This window comes from Nannobrachium achirus, assembly GCF_963921795.1.
Source record: "Nannobrachium achirus genome assembly, chromosome: 8".
NCBI lineage: Eukaryota > Metazoa > Chordata > Actinopteri > Myctophiformes > Myctophidae > Nannobrachium > Nannobrachium achirus.
In genome coordinates, this window is record NC_137817.1 from 14860486 (window position 1) to 14879169 (window position 18684).

Here is an 18684-nt window from a genome sequence, read left to right on the forward strand (position 1 = left end):
CACTGTCGCCATCTACAGGACTGCGTCGGAAATAGCAGATCTACAAGCTCACAGCGCGTCGCGTGTGCGACGCGCGGTGAGCTTGTAGATCTGCTATTTTCGAGAGCTAGGTTTGTCTGAGTCGCCTCGCTGTCGCCATCTACAGGACGGTTGGTGTAAGGGCCAATTAAATGACAGTTTATAAGAGCTAAACTCTGTTTATGTTTTTCATGGTGACACTTTTTTCTCCTCAGGGCAACAGAAAATAAATATAATTTAAAAACGTTATAAGACCGGAAAAATAGTTACATATCTTCAACGTTAGCTGACAAACACAAATTGTATATCATACGTTAGTTTAATTAACCCCAAAATAATGTATTTGTCCTTATTTGACAGCAATTTAAACAGAAGTATAATTAAGTAATACATGCAACTGAGCAATCTGCTGCCAAGCCTGCCATGATCATTATTTTATTTTATTTGATCTTGAATATTGACAGTGATGGATATTCCCCCCCCTCCCCCCTCATTTACTTTTCAGCTGCACAATCAATTCATGAGTGGTTTGTATTAATAAACACGACTATAACTTGTTGCATGAGATTGGGTGTAGCTGAGGTCATGCTGTTGTTGTTGTTTATCGTGTTGATTCTTGTCATGTAAAAATGTTTGTCCCCAATGCATTGTGGGAAACGTGTGTGCCCTATCTTCCTATGTTCTTTTTCCTTTTTTTTTTTACTCCCTTCATTTTATTGAGAGTGAGAACAACGCTTTTCGAGACTCCAGAACAATTTCACCAAATTGTACCTGCAAATCTTTCGCGAAGTTGTCAAAGGTGAGTATCCCCTGTTCCATAAAACATTCATCTTTCGTTTTGTGATTTTTTTCAGTTTTGAGATTACATGTTTTGTGTTTATTTTCTCGTCCAAAGACAAACGCAGAGCTGTTCTCTGCTTGCTCGGGGAGTCGGGGACCTCAAAGCACTTCATGCGATCTAGTCAAATTTGGCTCGGAAATGCGCCTAAAGTGAGGGGTCATCTGACAAAATCTTGTCCATCAATAGTTCCCTTAAGATGTCTACTGTCGTTTCCTAAAAGCATATTCCGGTTATATCCTGCATATTTGTCGTTCTTCGGTCGTTTTTATCATCAACCTCTCTTTGCAACAACGAATTTTCCTTCCCGTTTACATTCTTGTTGCAAGCAGCCAGGCACCGTCTGTGGGGGGTGTTGGTTCGGAGACATGGGACAGCCCGCGCGGGCGGCACCCCTTGGTTTTCACGCGGAATAGCTTATTTTGAATAAAAAACCAAGGCTCGTGCGCACCCGGCTGGCTCTCCGTCACGAAACGAGCGCACCCGGTTCAGTGCGCAAGGGGCGGGCTTAGCCAGCTGATCGCCTCGATGTTATTGGTGGTTGGCTCAGGAAAACCCCTCCCCTGGAGCTCCTACACAGACTGTCATTGGTTTGTCGGATAAAGATCTAAGATGTGATTTGCTGTCAAATATGTCCTTTTTATTGCTATGATTGCATAAGCTACCCTGGATACAGTTTGATATAATTTCAGGGTACAAGTGCAAATATTGATTTCACCACATGCAAAGTTTAAAAAGAAAAAATGTTTTTAAGTCACTACTTTGTGATGTTTTAGTGTAGGGAGTCGGGACTCCCTAGTCCCTACACATGATTTTTGTGTTTGTTTGTTTTTTTATCCAAATTTGAGCAATGCAGAAAAATAAACTGATTAAAGCAACATCTGTTTTATTCAGGTGACCTGTGGTAACCATGGCCCGTACAAAGCAGACCGCTCGTAAGTCAACTGGAGGCAAAGCCCCACGTAAGCAGCTGGCCACCAAGGCTGCCCGCAAGAGTGCCCCTTCCACTGGTGGGGTCAAGAAGCCCCATCGCTACAGGTGATAATAAGATGTATTATGTAGTGATTCAATATGTGGTGGTAGCAATGATGCATTATATGCCTACCTAGGCTTTAGCTTTTGTCCTTCTCTTTACTTGACAATATATTATTTAAATACACCTGGTCCTAAATACATGGAAAATCAGTGGCCACGCAAAATGTTCCATCCCAGGAAAAATGCCAGGTGCACCATATTGATTGAAATAAAATGTCACAATTACAAACATTGTGCACACATTTTTGATACTCTTATATTGCGCTTTGTGGTAGTTAAGAACTCATTACAGTAACTAGAATTTAAGATGAACTCACACACTTTTAAATCCTCTTAAACACTCAGATTAGATTTATTTGCAGGGCACATCACCATATACTTGTGGTACCAACAATAAGCAACAGAGGGTGCCAGGACAAGCAAACAATAAATACATGATGTGCTGTGCAGAAGAAACTCAAAACTGAATGTTTAGTTATTTTGAGTTGTCCGTCTAATCCGTTTTCTGTTCTTTAGGCCTGGTACCGTGGCTTTGCGTGAGATCCGTCGTTACCAGAAGTCCACTGAGTTGCTGATCCGCAAGCTGCCCTTCCAGCGCCTGGTGAGAGAAATCGCCCAGGACTTCAAGACTGATCTGCGTTTCCAAAGTGCAGCCATTGGAGCTCTTCAGGTCAGTGAGACAAATTATCTTTCAAAAATTCTTTAGTAACTTTATTTTTTAACAACAAAATTTGTTTTGAGTTACACTGGATAGCAGCTTTAAGCCTCTCCGACCGTGGCGACCTACTACTACTACTACCATAGTTTAATTGTGTTTATTTTTTGTCTGCAGGAGGCCAGTGAGGCCTATCTGGTCGGCCTGTTTGAGGACACTAATCTGTGTGCCATCCATGCCAAGCGTGTCACCATCATGCCCAAAGACATCCAGCTGGCACGCCGCATCCGTGGGGAGCGAGCTTAAACATGCTTATTTGTCATTTATTATAACATGTGCTCTGTCTTATCCTTCCCTTCCGCTATCCTTGGTTAGTAGTTTGGTTTGCGGTTCTATGATTGTGTGTGCAAGCGTAACATGTGTAGTCATGTCTCTTTTGGTGCTATTAGTAGCAAGGTTTGCTTAGAGAATCTTTGTGTTTGACACTTTGAATCACAGACATAAATACACTCCTGTTGTAATTTGCTAGCTCATAGATACCAACTTCAAGAAGGATAGGGAGTTTTTGTGACGCTAAGAATGGTGTGTCGTCAAAACAGTATAGGAAATGGCATTTAGACGGACATTTTCTTCTTCAAATGGACACAAGCATCGACATATAGAGGGTATTTTCTTTTTTATATACAAGAATTTGATGTAGTAGTGTTTCTTTTCTTTTTTTTACAATAATTGCGTATTTCTACTGTTAATGTTAAATGTGTCAAAATTACAAAAGTTTGATTCTGTTTGTCAACTGGGAATACCATTGTGCTAAAACAATGCATGGTAGGGCAGACTACAAGCGGCGTATATGTAGCAGAACTATGTTTATCACGTTTTAATTTTTTGTCACATTATATCCAGGTAATGTTGTGACTTTTTGTTTTTCTCTCAGGTTGATGTGATAACCTATGATTTTTTTTCTACTGTGTTTGGATTTTTGTTTTCTGCCATTTTTTTAAAGCAAATATTTGTACTCTGGAATTCACATGCAAACATGATAATAAACAGTTTCTTGTGATTTAATCATTGGTAGAATGGCAAACACTTGACTAAGTTGTCTGAATTGATAATATCTCTTTCATTGTGTTTAGATATTTATCTTTATAATATCTATCTGGAACGCACTAATATTTACAAACTGGTTTCTCGCAACACATTCTTAAAGACGGGTTTTGAAGCTCTAACAGCTGTCGATGACAAGCAGTTATCAAAGAATTTATTGATTCTTTTATTAGACAAAAATGGAGAACCGTACAAGTATAGTCAATACAATTGAAATATAGTACAGTACAAGGACAGTTAAACACCCTGCCTAAAAGGAACATCTCAAATAAGACATTTTATGGCCTTTTACGTTGAAAGCCCTCAGTATTTAATTCATGGACATAATAAATAGCAATTTAGTATAGCATTTGCACCATTTTAATATTTTAATCTGTTGTGGATAAATTGTGTCAAGTTGTAAAATGAGTTCTCTCAAAGATTTTGTTTGTTAAATAAATATTACAGCAATAACAAATAACATGCAGATTAAGCTCAAGGACATTCAATCATACACAAACAGTTCCATAAGACTGAATGTCATTCATAAAGCCTGTTATCTGCCCAAGCAGGCAAGCGCAATAAAACAAGACACATCTTGAGTATCTATTTACATTATCACAGCACACTGAGGTGCTTTAAAGTACTGTGTGCATTAGGTACTACTTCTCCAAATGCAGTCAAATACAAATTAGTATTTTATTTATTTTAGTAACAATATTGTGCATATGAAGTGAACATAATTAAGTGAATATACGAACATAAGTCATACGACAAGTGAGCAGAATTTGTTGTAAACACTGTTGCATTGTGGGACACATGATTGACGCGGCGGCCATTTCCCCGCTGGACGCTGGTTCCATTGTGGATACGAACTGAAAATAAGACACAAGCTAAAACATTTCCTCACGTCTTCTTAACCGACACTTTATACCGCAGGTAAGTCGCTCCAAATAGCCATTTCTGCACTTGACTTTGAGTTAAACTTCAGATTATTTTTTTAAAGTGACAATTATACAGTTTTCTTGCGTTTTCTAGCGATAAAAACCTATAATTCCACCGTGGTAAAGAATAACAAACGCGACAGTCGAAACGACGGAGAGAAAATGCAGTCTTTTCTGTATCCGATCAGAGGAGAGGGGGGGGGGATTCTGGTTCAAATTATGCGCCGGTTCAGCTCGGTTGTACGCAGCCGTTAGGGACCGTTCAGCTCCCCGACGCCTATTTATCAGTTCCTTGGGATGTTTTCTTTGTTGTTCGGTCGTCGTTTGCTCCGCTGGTGTAGGAATTATTAATAAAACCACGGGAGTTTGTGTGCTGCTCCTTTGCTCTTCTGCCCTATGGGTCTTTATCCCGTTTGCGCATCAAACCGCCGCCATCATCAGAGCGAGCCGGGGTGGGCGGGGCCTGACAACAGACTTATAGGAAACTGTAGAGCCCGCCCCCCGCCTGCACGCTGATTGGCTTAAACCATGGATTTGTGCAAGCGTATGCAAAGTACAGCCAATAAGCATGGTTTTAGATTTGTGATTGACGTTAGACGATTGAGGGGAATGTCTTCTTGTATGCATTCTTTTTTTTAAACAAAAGTTTACTTATCTAAAGTTGTGGCTGCTGAATTACAAAATCTCGTAGACTTTTTGTTTCTGGTTACCCGTCAATTGCATTGGGTGGGTGAAAGAGTAGATCAGGCGTCCGGTCGGCAACCTTTTTGGACATGAAGTGTTTTTATTTTTCTTGATAGTAGGCTATTAGTCTAGTTAGTGTGCCAAATCAACATTACGTTTACTTGCCATATCAAAAATACAACATTTGTATTCATGTCCATATACATAACACCTTTATTTCTTCTTTTGAAATATTTTCATTCTCATCAGCACATAATGATCATTAGAGTTAGAGTGCAATAACCCACCTATCTCCCAGACTACCAGTCAGAGTGTGAATGAATGTAGAATCATGTGCAGGATGCAATTTGAATACATGTGAGGGGACTTAATTTAATTGACATCTTTTAAAATATATATTTTTAAAATACAAATCTCACATTTATGTCAGTGGACTGGACCCTCCCCTGTGCCAATGTTGGCACCCGTGTCTGTCTAAGGTTGCCTATCCCTGGAGTAGATGATGTACATTTTTAAGAATTGAGGAGGGTCTGACTGTAGTTCTGTTCCCCCCCCTCTTTCAGGTGATCTGATTCTGTAGAAGCCATGGCCCGTACAAAGCAGACCGCCCGTAAGTCAACTGGAGGCAAAGCCCCACGTAAGCAGTTGGCCACCAAGGCTGCCCGCAAGAGTGCCCCTTCCACTGGTGGGGTCAAGAAGCCCCATCGCTACAGGTGAGCCACATGTTCTAAAAAGGAGATTGAAATACAATGTTCCAAACCAGGGGTTCTCAAACCTTTTTTTAGGCCTGGACCCCCAAAATAACATATTTTAACTGGGGACCCTCACCCTGAATTGCACTTGGAATTGTAGGTATTACGTTTAATGTGACTCGGTTCCACAGATAAATATTGTGAAATGCTCACAGTGAGCATGTAGATCTGCTATTTTCACAATGTTCGCCTCTTGCTTACTTAATATTTGACAGTCTGGCCAATTTGGTATTAAAACGGTCTTGAAAGTCCTTAAATTGTCACTTTATAAATGTGCAGATACCCTGTATACACCAATACTGTATGTTGGTTTGTTTTACCGTTTAGTGAGAAAAATAAATTACATTAAACTAATCATCTGGGGACCCCAAATAAATAATTTTGGGACCCCACTTGGGGTCCCGACCCCAAGTTTGAGAACCACTGTTCCAAACTATACTGGCCATGTAATTATTTCCATACAATATGTTCCCAATCCCTCAATAAAAACGGAAGCTTCCCCTGTTTTTTGTAAAATGTTGTTAACTTAAATCATGCATCTTAATTCAATGCAATTTCTGTTCTCTAGGCCTGGTACTGTGGCTCTGCGTGAGATCCGTCGTTACCAGAAGTCCACTGAGTTGCTGATCCGCAAGCTGCCCTTCCAGCGCCTGGTGAGAGAAATCGCCCAGGACTTCAAGACTGATCTGCGTTTCCAAAGTGCAGCCATTGGAGCTCTGCAGGTGGGCGCTTTAAGTTTAAACAAAACCAAAACTAGCATTATTGAGCAAGTCTCAGGACAGCAGGTTAAATGTATGCATTTACAAATTATGTGCAGAATAACTATAAATTGCTTAAAGGACAACTTTAGTTTTTTACAACAAGGGTTCATTTTAGATTGTAATTAAAGAATATAAAAGATGAGTTTAAATTGATTTAATTTACTACTTTCTATTGTTTTAGAGATTCTTATTTCAGTGGTTGGGGGCATGTGTACAAGTGGCTAAATATGTCATTTTACACAGAATAAGCCCATTCCCAAGATACAACGCAACCTTTCGTGGTTGGATGTGACTTATGGGAGCTAGAAGTGTTACTGTAAATAGCAATAAAGAAACTGCTGGCTTATTGTGTCTAAAAAGACATATTTAGCCACTTGTACGCATGCCCCCAAGCGTATGCATGCCCCACATTTTAGGAGGGTAAACGCGATAAAACAATAGAACGAAGCAAATGGAAACATTTTAACACTCACTTTTTGTTTTCTCTAATTACAATCTGAAATATGAACCCTTGTTGTAAAAAAAAACAAAGTTGTCCTTTAAGGTGCCTGCCTATACAGTACATTATGTTGTGAAAAAAAGGATATACCATACTTCCATCAAGTGTATATACAGTATATATTGTATATGTATGTGTATATGTATATGCAATCAGGCACTAATAAACAGGCTTGTCATTTTAAACTGGTTCTAATGAACCACTCTGGACAGGATGTTTAGAGAGGACACGGTATAGGAACAACATTTCACTAATATTATATCTCCATTTTGCAGGAGGCCAGCGAGGCCTATCTGGTCGGCCTGTTTGAGGACACCAATCTGTGTGCCATTCACGCCAAACGCGTCACCATCATGCCCAAAGACATCCAGCTGGCACGCCGCATTCGTGGGGAGCGTGCTTAGATGCTCCCTTCTTCTCCTACACTCCTTCCATCCTTGCTCCCCTAGTCTGTCTTTCCATTCCTCACCTGTCCCCCCCCTCCCCCCTTTCCTATTTCCTCATGTTGGTAGTGTGTAGAGAAAAACTGATTATATTATGAATAAAGTGTATAGTCGTGTTTTTTCTTAGTGCTCTCTGCAGCAGACTTCTAGGGTACTCTCTTTTTGTGCATGTACCTGCGTGATGGTGATCAGACCTACACAAGCACATATACATGTCTCGTAGTTTGCATTGTTTTCTACCCTGCCTCAAGAAAACCCACAGATGTAGTGGAGAGAGTTAGTCAGAAAGATAGTTTTGGGGTTAAAAGAAAGGAAAAGATGGGATAAAACAATGCAAATGTGCGTGTGACAGACAGGGGAGGGGGCAGCAGTCTGTCTGCTGGGAGATCGGTTCCAGCAGGGTGCTTGAATCTGACTTGTCTCCTCCTGCACGCTATCGGACATCTCTAACTGGTGCCCACAAACTACTATTTTGTGGACCTTCTAATAGCGAAGCTTGAATGTCTGCCCCTATGTGTATGTGTGACTGCTGACTGATCAGCACAGCAAATTGTATACAGTTCAAAAGCATCTTTTGGAGCAATTGATTTATTATTACCACATTGATCATTGGTGTTATGATCCTTTATTTTGTTTCTTTTTTCCTTTAAAGAAATCCTCAAAAATGGTATTTTAACCACAGCAGAAAACTTTGTTAACACAAATATGGAGGGGGGATTCAGAAAAGAAAAAAACTTTAAAAAAGAAAAAGAAGAAAAAAAAAAAAACATTTTACAGAGAACAAATAACTAATTGTGTTTCTACTGTGTATCAAAGCTACTGACTTGTTTTGGCAACCAAAGTATGATCCTGTTGATTCTATTCCTATTTGACATTCAATGTAACATTCAGGCCCATGTGTGTACCTTTGTTCAGACTGGCTTCATGTTGTATTGAAACTGCTCTAGTGCGAGATTGTTTTCTCTCCCCAACAGGCTAGTTTGGATCTTTTTTATTACACAGGTTTGTTGAGACCAACAGTGCTCTCCACAACCAAGTTGAAGTCTACCAACTGATATATTTTTGGACAAATGAGGTGATTCAAAAACTAATGTGAAGATTGTATTGTCAACGGTGATTAACCAGTAACTCTGTTCAGGTTTCATGTAGATGTCCCCTACTTTGCCTCCTACTTTTCTCCAGGCCACTTCATCCATGATGTACCGTTTCTCAGGTTGACTCATCAATCGTTTAACTTAAGACATTTTTTTTCCTTAGTTTTTATCTTGTTTTTCTTCCTGTTTTTGAAATGTTTAAGATGTTTCAATAAAACAATGTTTGTAATTTCCAGATTTGTCATATAAGGTGGTAATAAATGGATGTTACACACTCCCACTGCTTATTATTTAACCTTGTGAATTTAGCGTCTATTCTGGACATTTCATAATGGGCGTTTGAGCAAACATTCTGAGGAAATCCACAAGTTCATAATGCGATGTGAGTCTGTAGATTGTCTATTTTGCTATTTTACTTTTAGAATTACTGAGATAGGCCTACACTGATGGTGCAACCAGTCAAATCTGCTGACTGCATGACTGCAAGGTCCTGTCTACCTCTACCACTTTACTATCAATATAAAATCGAGCACAAATGCCTTAGTGATGCTTGGAAAATACATTTACTAAATGGCACACTCAAATACGTAAATGGTTTATTATGAAATAAATAAATACATAGATAATAAGTATACAGAATTATATATCTATATAAGATAGAGTAGAAGTATCAATCTGGCCTATAAACTGTAAACATGTCTCAACATGTCTCTTGCCTATTGACAAAAAGACCACTAGGGGGCAATACAGTTCCATATTTGGCAATTATGACATCCTCAAGCACAGTGTGTTAGCCCTCCCTCAGGTATACGCACTGCTGCCACCATCTGGCAGTCAGGTTAGCTGACACATTATAGGCCTACACAATTATGTCAGGCAGTTTGTTTAAGTCTGTAAAGGATCAACTAGTACTATGAACCATTTTACACACAGAAACATATCCAAGGGGATCATCCCTATCCTCAGGTTCTATGTTCCCCACTTACAAGGGACCGGGTTAGGGTTACTATCTAAAAATCACACTCAATAGCATCTCTTTATTGGTTCCTTGATTAAGGGCACTTAATTAAAAGTGCATTTTAAGATATTTAGTATAGAAAGCAGGAGGGAGCCTAGAATAGAGCCCTGGGCGCTGCCTATATTACATTTTCATTACAGTGAACCCTTTGGCCTTTGGCCTCAGTTAATGAAACACACAGACAAACATCTAATCAAAGACCAAGCTTTAATCCAGTCATTTGAATGGGCATCACAAACACACACAAATACACAACGACACACACACGCACGTCGCACACACACACACACACACACACACACACACACACACACACACACACACACACACACACACACACACACACACACACACACACACACACACACACACACACACACACAATCCAGAAAATGCATTCGAAACAATAGCTATAGGGTAGGTCGGATATGCCTAGGCCGTCGCAAGGCATGGGTTCAATTTTAAAATACAAATAGACACATCATGGCTGCCATTACAATGGCCATAATGCAATTTCTATGCATTTCATTTTTGCAAGTGTAATCTCTACTGTATTCTACTGTCAATATATAAAACCTAGAATGAAATGAATGCTTCAGATTCGTTAGTACGCACTCACAGGCAGCATTATGAATGAGATTAGTGGTGTGAAATGATTTCATTCTTTACATGAGAAATGTACAAACACCTCATATCATAGCCATGGCTAACTCTCATTAATCTAACAGCAGGATTACAGCCTTCGTGAGAAAACCTTCACATCAAGGGGAAGGGATGCTTCTGTTGCTGTGTTTATGCTTGGCATTTTAATCTCCATGTAAGGGTATCTGTGTGGTGTTGTTGTTGTTGGTGTTGTTGTTGCTGTTGTCCACTGCACAAATGTATTGGGACAATAAAGTCAATTGAAACTTAAAAGGAAGTTGGTTCTTTCTGTTCATACAAGTGTGTAATGTGTTATGTGTAGGCCAGGCCTACAACATTTTAATGACCTGACAGGTGTTCAACATACAGACATTGGTGTTGATATTGGTCTGTAGAGTGTAGACACTACACAGATGTTGATATATGGTTGATATGGATGTTGTAGAGAATGACCATATAGACTGTACGTGTTACAAACATGTCGGCACAGTTGAAGGAACATTAGGCTACTGCAAATCAATATAGCTTGAAGATTAACAGTCAATATGAATGAGAATCAGTGTGTAGGCAGTGCACAGGTCTGTGCAGTGTGCATGTTGTAATGAGTAAACTAAAACATAGGCTTCCAAACCCAAACCCAACCCAGAGGAGAGAGTGAATGACCGCCAGATTGATGTACCGGAGTAGTTGTCTCATACAGAAAAATGCCTGTCAACTAACTACCATCCAGCCACCTCAGAAACTCGTCTCAGGTGCCTTCGAGATGCACTTTCTGAGGTCAAATTAAAGGATCACATAATATAGTCCAACAAGGGAGAACCGACAAATTGTCTCAGAGTATGCTCAGGCCATATCCCATTACATGCCAAAGTGCTAGAAATCTTAGCTGATACAAGGCATAAAAAAACTAAACCTTTCTTACAAATCTGGAGGAATAATTTATCATTCTTTCATTTCACAAACATTTGAACTACTTGCTGTAAAGATTTCTCATCACACATCTGAATGTATGTCTCTTTCTAGAGGTCTGTCTCTACACTAACAACAATCTCGAGATAGATTTTTTGGGTTCCCAGATTGGTCTCTCTCTAATCTGTATGGTGAATAGAAAGTGCTTTGTGCGCATATACACAGGTGACTACATTGATACGGTATCATTTTCAGATCAGCATTTCAAAATTATTTTCCCTTGCCTTACCATGTATTTTACGTGTGTTTGTGCATTAATTGTGTTCATTTGCCTTATTGTAAGGAGCGGCTGTCTCACCTCCATGCCTGTAGAGCCACATGTGACTGTCGGCACATGCAGAGGAGGCCTTCGGTTTATTCTTCGATCCGATAGCAAGGAGAAGTGTTCAATACTGCTGTTGCTACCTTGCTGTGTGGGCTTTTCAAAGCATATTAACAATCAATGCAGTCATCTGTGTGTCGATCTAATAAGGTATTCACACTGACCTACATCTGGTCATCATGCTTTAATCAGTATGCCAGTGAACAAAATTGTGTGAAGTAACCACCGAGTACACAAGTTTTTATATAGCACAGGTCAGCTCCGTCAAACAGTTCTAGGGAACAGGGAACTCACCCAAAAAGGTCAGCTATATGACACCAGACCCAAACTGTTCATGTCCACACCAACTATCATAAACACTCTATATGCACCTGTCTAAACAAACATAGCTGCCCAACCTGATGCAACAAAACCAGGTTACGAATAAAGCACACAAAAAAGGGACGTTCATCTTCCGCTTTGGCTTGTGACTTAACCTCAAACGAACCTTCACCCCATAATGCTGAAATGCTCATAGTTTTAATACTCTTACCCCAAAGCAATGTCAATGCCAAAGCAGTGATAACCGGTATACCATCAACCAGGACATGTGTTACTTAACCTCGACTCACCAGGACATGTGTTACTAGTGCTATCAGAGCTTGGAGCTTCCTCACCTAGCCAACTACCTCAACCATCAATCTCTGGCCCCTAGTCATCATGTGTCCTACTGGCAGTGCGTATTTATTCACACAGTATAGTGCAACTAGCAGTCAATAACGTTTATAGTTTCTGTGAATATGAGCTTTTTTTGGAGCAGTGAAAGCGCTCCCAATAGACAGGTATGTCCGTGGGTATGTCCGTGGGTGGGTGGCTGGGTGGGTGGCTGGGTGGCTGGCCGTGTCCGTAGCCTGGCAATACCTTGAGTGGCCACACACAACACACTAGTTAAAGGAGGGGCGCTGTTTTGTGCAGGCCAGGCACACTCACCACTCACTCACAGGCACAGTTTACAGTTTACAGTTTAGGCATTTAGCAACACACACAGGGTATAGCTGCTCAGATTCACCGCTCCACTTCGAACCGAGGTTTGATTTTTTTTAAGGAAGGTGTGACTTTAAACCTTATGAAGCAGTACACTGAATATGTGTACCGGTATGTATATTACACAGCTGTAAGGTGTGACTTTACACCTTATGAAACAGTACACAGAATATGTTTACACAGTATGAAGCAGTACATTTAAGTAATGGTAGTAGCTACCAGGGAATGATAGCTGTGGTGTTGTTATTTTCAACCTGGTGTCTCGTGCGGTATGTCATTGCGACCGTAGGTCCCAGTTATAACTATATGAAAACCGGTACATCTTGTCCATACGTATCTTGTCACTGTAACGTCTCAATGTCTTGACATTGTGACATCATATTGTTGTGACATCACCTCATCAAAGATCAAACCCTGGATATCCACATGGAGACCACTGGATCATCACCTAGATCTCCATATATGGAGCTGACCTCTACATCTGATTCCCAGATGATGCCCTGTTAGGGCAACCACACTAATAGAATCCCTTTTATGCCCATCAATATTAAGACAATATTGGGTAATGCCCCTACAATAGAAATCCTGGGCAACAGTCCGCCATTCCGAAACACCGCTATTCCGAAGCAGGGTTAGGGTTAGGTTTAGGGTTAGGGTTAGGGTTAGGGGTAGGGTTAGGGGTAGGGTTAGGGTTGGTTAGGGTTAGGGTTAGGGTAAGGGTTAGGGTTAGGGTTAGGGTTAGGTGTAGGGTTAGGGTTAGAAGTCAACGTTCGGAATAGCGGTGTTTCGGAATGGCGGGGTGTAACCGAAATCCTGGGAATGCCCATATATGGACAAATTGTGTCAGTTTAACCAGTGTGGTTGCCACACAAATGAATTACGTCCTTGTCCCCTTTATGCCCATATATGGAGATCCCTGCCCTCTACATCTGATTCCCAGATGATGCCCTGTTAGGGCAACCACACTAATAGAATTCCCTTTATGCCCATCAATATTAAGCCCATATCTGGGAATGCCCATACAATAGAATCCCTTTTATGCCATCAATATTAAGCCCATATCTGGGAATTCCCATATATGGACATATTGTGTCAGTTAACCAGTTCAACTCGAATCACACTTAAATAAATTCTGTCCTGTGCGAATTCCGTCTTGCCCTTTAGGGCGAGGCCGCTTTTCGCCTTAGGCGTCTTACTGGTTATATTGTAAAAAGAAAATCTGAAATTGTCAAGAAATAGCAACAAAAAGGCACATTTTGAGCTTGTAGATCGTCAATTTCAACTATGCATTGTATGATGAAGTATATAGTGCATAATGGTAAATGGTGAATTCATATAGCACTTTATTCCAAAGCGCTTTACATAAATTGTGCATTACATTCACCCATTCATACACATGCACATTCATACACCGATGGCAGAGGAAACCATGCGAAGCACATTTTTAAACATAGGGTGCTGCACAATTAGGGGTTCAGCGTCTTGCTCAAGGACACAACTTGACTGGGAGAGCCCGGGATCGAACTGGGAACCTTGAGGTTCTCCATCCAGCCGCAGCTCTACCGGTGTGAGTTTGTGTGCATGTGTGCGTGTGTATTTCTGTCTCTGCGTGTGCACAAAAAGCATGCATGCGCATTCACCTTCCCAAGGTCTGCATGGGGGCCTCCATCTGTGGCACTCTAGGGGATTACAGCCAATCTGTCTGTCTGCCGCTCAAAGTGCTGACTGTCAGACCAGCAGCAGATTAACACAGCGCTGGGATTGGTGGCGTGGGGGGGGGGGGGGGGGGGGTGAGAGAGACCTATGAAGAATGAGGAAGGGGGGGTGCTGTGTGTGTGTGTGTGTGTGTGTGTGTGTGTGTGTGTGTGTGTGTGCGTGCGTGCGTGCGTGCGTGCGTGCGTGCGTGCGTGCGTGCGTGCGTGCGTGCGTGCGTGCGTGCGTGCGTGAGTGTGTGTGTGTGTGTGTGTGTGTGTGTGCGCGCGTGCGCGCTTGTGTTACTAGCTATACTTGCAAGGGCCAAATGTCCCCCTGAGTATAGTAGAAGTAGTATAGTTTGAAAATTAGATATTTGGGAGAACCTGGTCTATACTCTATACAAGAGAAATGGTTGTTTTATGGGGAGAAAAAGTAAGAAAACATACCGGTATATCTTAGCGTCATGCTTATAATTTGGGCACTGTATTATATTGATAGTTGTGCTTTAGGACACTTTATGTATATATATTTATATATATTATTTGTTCCCTTTCTTGATGTACCTTGCTCTTACTGTACTTACTTTACTCTGTACTCTGTTCTTGTTTTTTTTTCTTGTTTTTTTTCTTTCATACTTCTCTGTAACTTTGTAAATAACCTTATACTGCTGTGCTGCCTCTGGGCAACTGATTTCCCCCCTTGGGATAATAAAGGTATCTATCTATCTATCTATCTATCTATCTATCTATCTATCTATCTATCTATTTATCTATCTATCTATCTATCTATCTAATTAGGAGAAGCTTCAGGTTGGGGTTAGGCATTGAATTGAATTGAATTGAATTGAATTGAATTGAATTGAATTGAATTGAATTTAATTTAATTTAATTTAATTGAATACCAAGGACTTCCAACGTAAACAAGACTGTACCGATCTGTACTTGTACAGTACTCCATTTTTTATTGTATTGACTTGTCTGAGCTGGAAATAGCTGAGCTTGTAGATCAGCTATTTTCGACTTTAGGGTTTAGGTTTAAAAATGGCATTCATACAATCACTGTCCTACAATGTACATGTCCTTACTGGTATAGTAATACACATTGTGTGTGTGTGTGTGTGTGTGTGTGTGTGTGTGTGTGTGTGTGTGTGGGGGGGGGGGTTACTAGGGGGGTCGGGTCAGAGACAGACCCCAGATTAGCGCACAACTGGTACAGTATGTGTGTGTGTGCGCGTGTATGTGTGTGCGCGTGTATGTGTGTGCGTGTGTCGTGGGTGGGGGTGGGGGTGGGGCCCGGCATAAAATGAGGATATGGTGGCAACAGGACAGGGTTATAAAGGTCACAGGGTGGGGTGGGGAGGGTGAATATGGGGGGGCAGGATTGAATGGGATAAGCAAAAGATAGAGGGATTGGATAGAGAGAGAGAGAGAGAGAGATGGGGGAGGGGGGTTTGGGGGGAGGCAAGATCATCTGCAAGATTCCTCCAAATTGTGTGAAAGAAAACAAAATATAATCACTTCAAAACAAGAAGGCCTGTGGTGCTGACAGCAACCTGAATGAAACTAGCAAGGTGCAATTTTGAGAAATTGTGATTACGTGGGTTCCAGCAGTCAGGACCCAAGGAATAGCCTAGCCAACTTATGGTTCAAAATGTAAATGTGAAAATTGGTAGACAGGCAGGTCTGGCTATGCGCTTCTTTGGACCACGCCTTGTTCCACTATATGGACTGCCATGATTTCCATCAGCCCTTTGAGAGTCGTTTGGGACAATAGATTAGAGCCGTGGTTTTCAAACATTTTCAAATAAAGGTCCTCCAAATGTATACTAGTCTGATCTGATGCCCTGGAACGATGCCCGTTGGAATGATGCCCAAAGGGAACGATGCCCAAAGGGAACGATGCCCATTGGGAACGATGCCCATTGGGAACGATGCCCTTTAGGAACAATTCATGTTGGGAACGATGCCCATTGGGAACAAGGCCTGTTGGGAAGGCATGCCCCTCCAGTTATACAATACCTGTTTTAAACGTTGTAGAGTGCTTGCATGTAGTGCAGTACCCATTATCATAGTAGGCTACTTGGAGGCCAGGCTATGACATCAATACTATGAGGACATGCTGATGGCATCACAGACATAGATGAGATCTCCGTATAGGCATAATACAGAGAGATAAAGACAGTCAGACAGATCTTTGGTGCTGTACAACCTCTATAGTCTAGCCAATTTCCCTCTCCGCACAACACACTCTTGGTCCTTGGGTTTCGCCAAGGACCAAGAGGTTGAACTCAATCAGTCGGGCAGTCCTCGAGTAATGCGCAAGAAAGCCTGACACACACGCACGCACACACACACACACACACACACACACACACACACACACACACACACACACACACACACACACACACACACACACACACACACACACTCACACACACACACACACACACACACACAACTTCAGAAGGGAAAATATTTGCGGCTGCAGTAAAGGATAAACACACAAAAAACAGCAAAAAATCTGAACACAACCCTCCGTGGTCCATAATGGATACAGAGGGTTCTCTGCTCTTCCCCCTACTGACCTTTGTTGCCATAGCACATATCCATCAGCACACACACAAATATCATCATCACGACACAGACACAATAATACATCTCATAATATATCTCATAATATACTACTGTATAATATCACAGAACATTGTTGATTCGAACTTGTTCTTTTTTCTTTTCACATAAAATTATAAAATACAAAATATAATAACATATAACTTATACACACATCATGGTTTATTTATAATGAATGAGCAGGAAAGAATGAAAATGTTAAACGCAACAATGACATCAGGTGGGATTTTGATGGACCTGTGAATATTATAATATATAGTAATCTCATGAATCTCATTTCTGTGTCTGTGTGCTGTGTGCACAGTAGATGCTATAGATGTTAATGAGTAGAAACTGATTAAAAAAAACGTAATCATGCAGTGGCATAAGGAACTAAGAACTCATTAAAATAAGGACCTTTACTCATCAAAAGCCCAAGTTCTTTCATGAAAAAGCTTGCCTGGCCTTCCATCCAATTCCATAATTAAAGTATGTATCACCAAGATGGCTCAAGGTGTATAGTTATACACACACTTGAGTATACAGTCATGTACAATCATGTATGTACTATAGCAGTAGGCCTACCGATAGGCCTACATGAAAAGAACACGGTGAAATGGAAGGTACTGTAACACTATTGAGTGAATTCATGTTACGTAAAGCCAGAATATCTTCATAAGAAGTACTGTACACGGTTCTGGACTGATGTCTTTCCTCGGTCAGACATACTGTTGACAACTTTCAACCTGCCGACAATATTTTGGGCATGTCAAAATATACTGTGGACGAAAAATGTAATAAATTCCTGGAAATATTGAAGCTCTTTCAGAAATCTTCAAAAATAGCAAAAATAGCTAGAATAGAAAATCTATGAGCTTTATGAGTGTTGCGATGCCACAGAGTACATGGGCCTTCAGTGTGTGGACACTGAATGTAATGTTTGTTCTCACAGTGCCGAGACACACCATCATGTAAACACACTCTCAGAAATGAAACAAACATGTTGACATGTTGTTGCGTGTTTGTCTGAGACACACACACACATGCACATGCACGCGCGCACACACACACACACACACACACACACACACACACACACACACACACACACACACACACACACACACACACACACGCACAAACGCGCGCGCGCACACACACACACACACACACACACACACACACACACACACACACACACACACCCTTCCCCTCCTCCTCCTCACTTTCAGTAATTCCAGTGTTCCATCATTCGTTCGTTCGTTGGTTCGCTCGCTCGCTCGCTGGCGTAGCTAGCTCACCTAATCCCACTCTGACCTCAATCCCATGATGTAATGGATCATGTGACATGCAGAGAGAGAAGGGGAAAGAGGGAAAAAGGGGAAGAGAGAGAGACGTAGAAGGGGAGGTAAAGTGGGGAACATGTCCTAATCCACACCAGCAGAGCTAGAGATGCACACCAATCACAAAGCTGTGCACGCACGTGTGTGTGTTTGTGTGTGCGTGTGTGCGTGCGTGCGTGTGTGCGTTCGTGCGTTCGTGCGTGTGTACCAGGATGATGAAAATAGAGAAAGAGTAGGGCGATAGAGTAGTGAAG

At 41.3% G+C, this 18684-nt stretch overlaps 2 protein-coding genes across 2 annotated transcripts; both read left to right on the top strand.

The window, feature by feature from the left end:
- The first annotated feature begins 729 nt into the window (after positions 1-729).
- Positions 730-3611, top strand: LOC308289742 (histone H3.3A). Its single transcript, XM_080731495.1, has 4 exons — positions 730-817; positions 1751-1894; positions 2408-2561; positions 2724-3611. Exons 2-4 carry the CDS (start codon positions 1767-1769, stop codon positions 2850-2852), a joined length of 411 nt encoding a protein of 136 aa, XP_080587621.1. The 5' UTR covers positions 730-817; positions 1751-1766; the 3' UTR covers positions 2853-3611.
- Positions 3612-4451: 840 nt separating this feature from the next.
- LOC308289273 (histone H3.3A) lies at positions 4452-9083 on the top strand. The gene is made up of 4 exons (XM_080730918.1): positions 4452-4568; positions 5821-5970; positions 6578-6731; positions 7545-9083. Exons 2-4 carry the CDS (start codon positions 5843-5845, stop codon positions 7671-7673), a joined length of 411 nt encoding a protein of 136 aa, XP_080587044.1. The 5' UTR covers positions 4452-4568; positions 5821-5842; the 3' UTR covers positions 7674-9083.
- Positions 9084-18684: the final 9601 nt, after the last annotated feature.

Bases quoted from the DNA above. Each gene is read 5' to 3' on its own strand.
- LOC308289742 (XM_080731495.1), top strand. From the start codon at position 1,767: ATGGCCCGTACAAAGCAGACCGCTCGTAAGTCAACTGGAGGCAAAGCC. The intron at 1,895-2,407 runs GTGATAATAAGA...TCTGTTCTTTAG, and splicing joins AAGAAGCCCCATCGCTACAG to GCCTGGTACCGTGGCTTTGC. The intron at 2,562-2,723 runs GTCAGTGAGACA...TTTTGTCTGCAG, and splicing joins CAGCCATTGGAGCTCTTCAG to GAGGCCAGTGAGGCCTATCT.
- LOC308289273 (XM_080730918.1), top strand. From the start codon at position 5,843: ATGGCCCGTACAAAGCAGACCGCCCGTAAGTCAACTGGAGGCAAAGCC. The intron at 5,971-6,577 runs GTGAGCCACATG...TCTGTTCTCTAG, and splicing joins AAGAAGCCCCATCGCTACAG to GCCTGGTACTGTGGCTCTGC. The intron at 6,732-7,544 runs GTGGGCGCTTTA...TCCATTTTGCAG, and splicing joins CAGCCATTGGAGCTCTGCAG to GAGGCCAGCGAGGCCTATCT.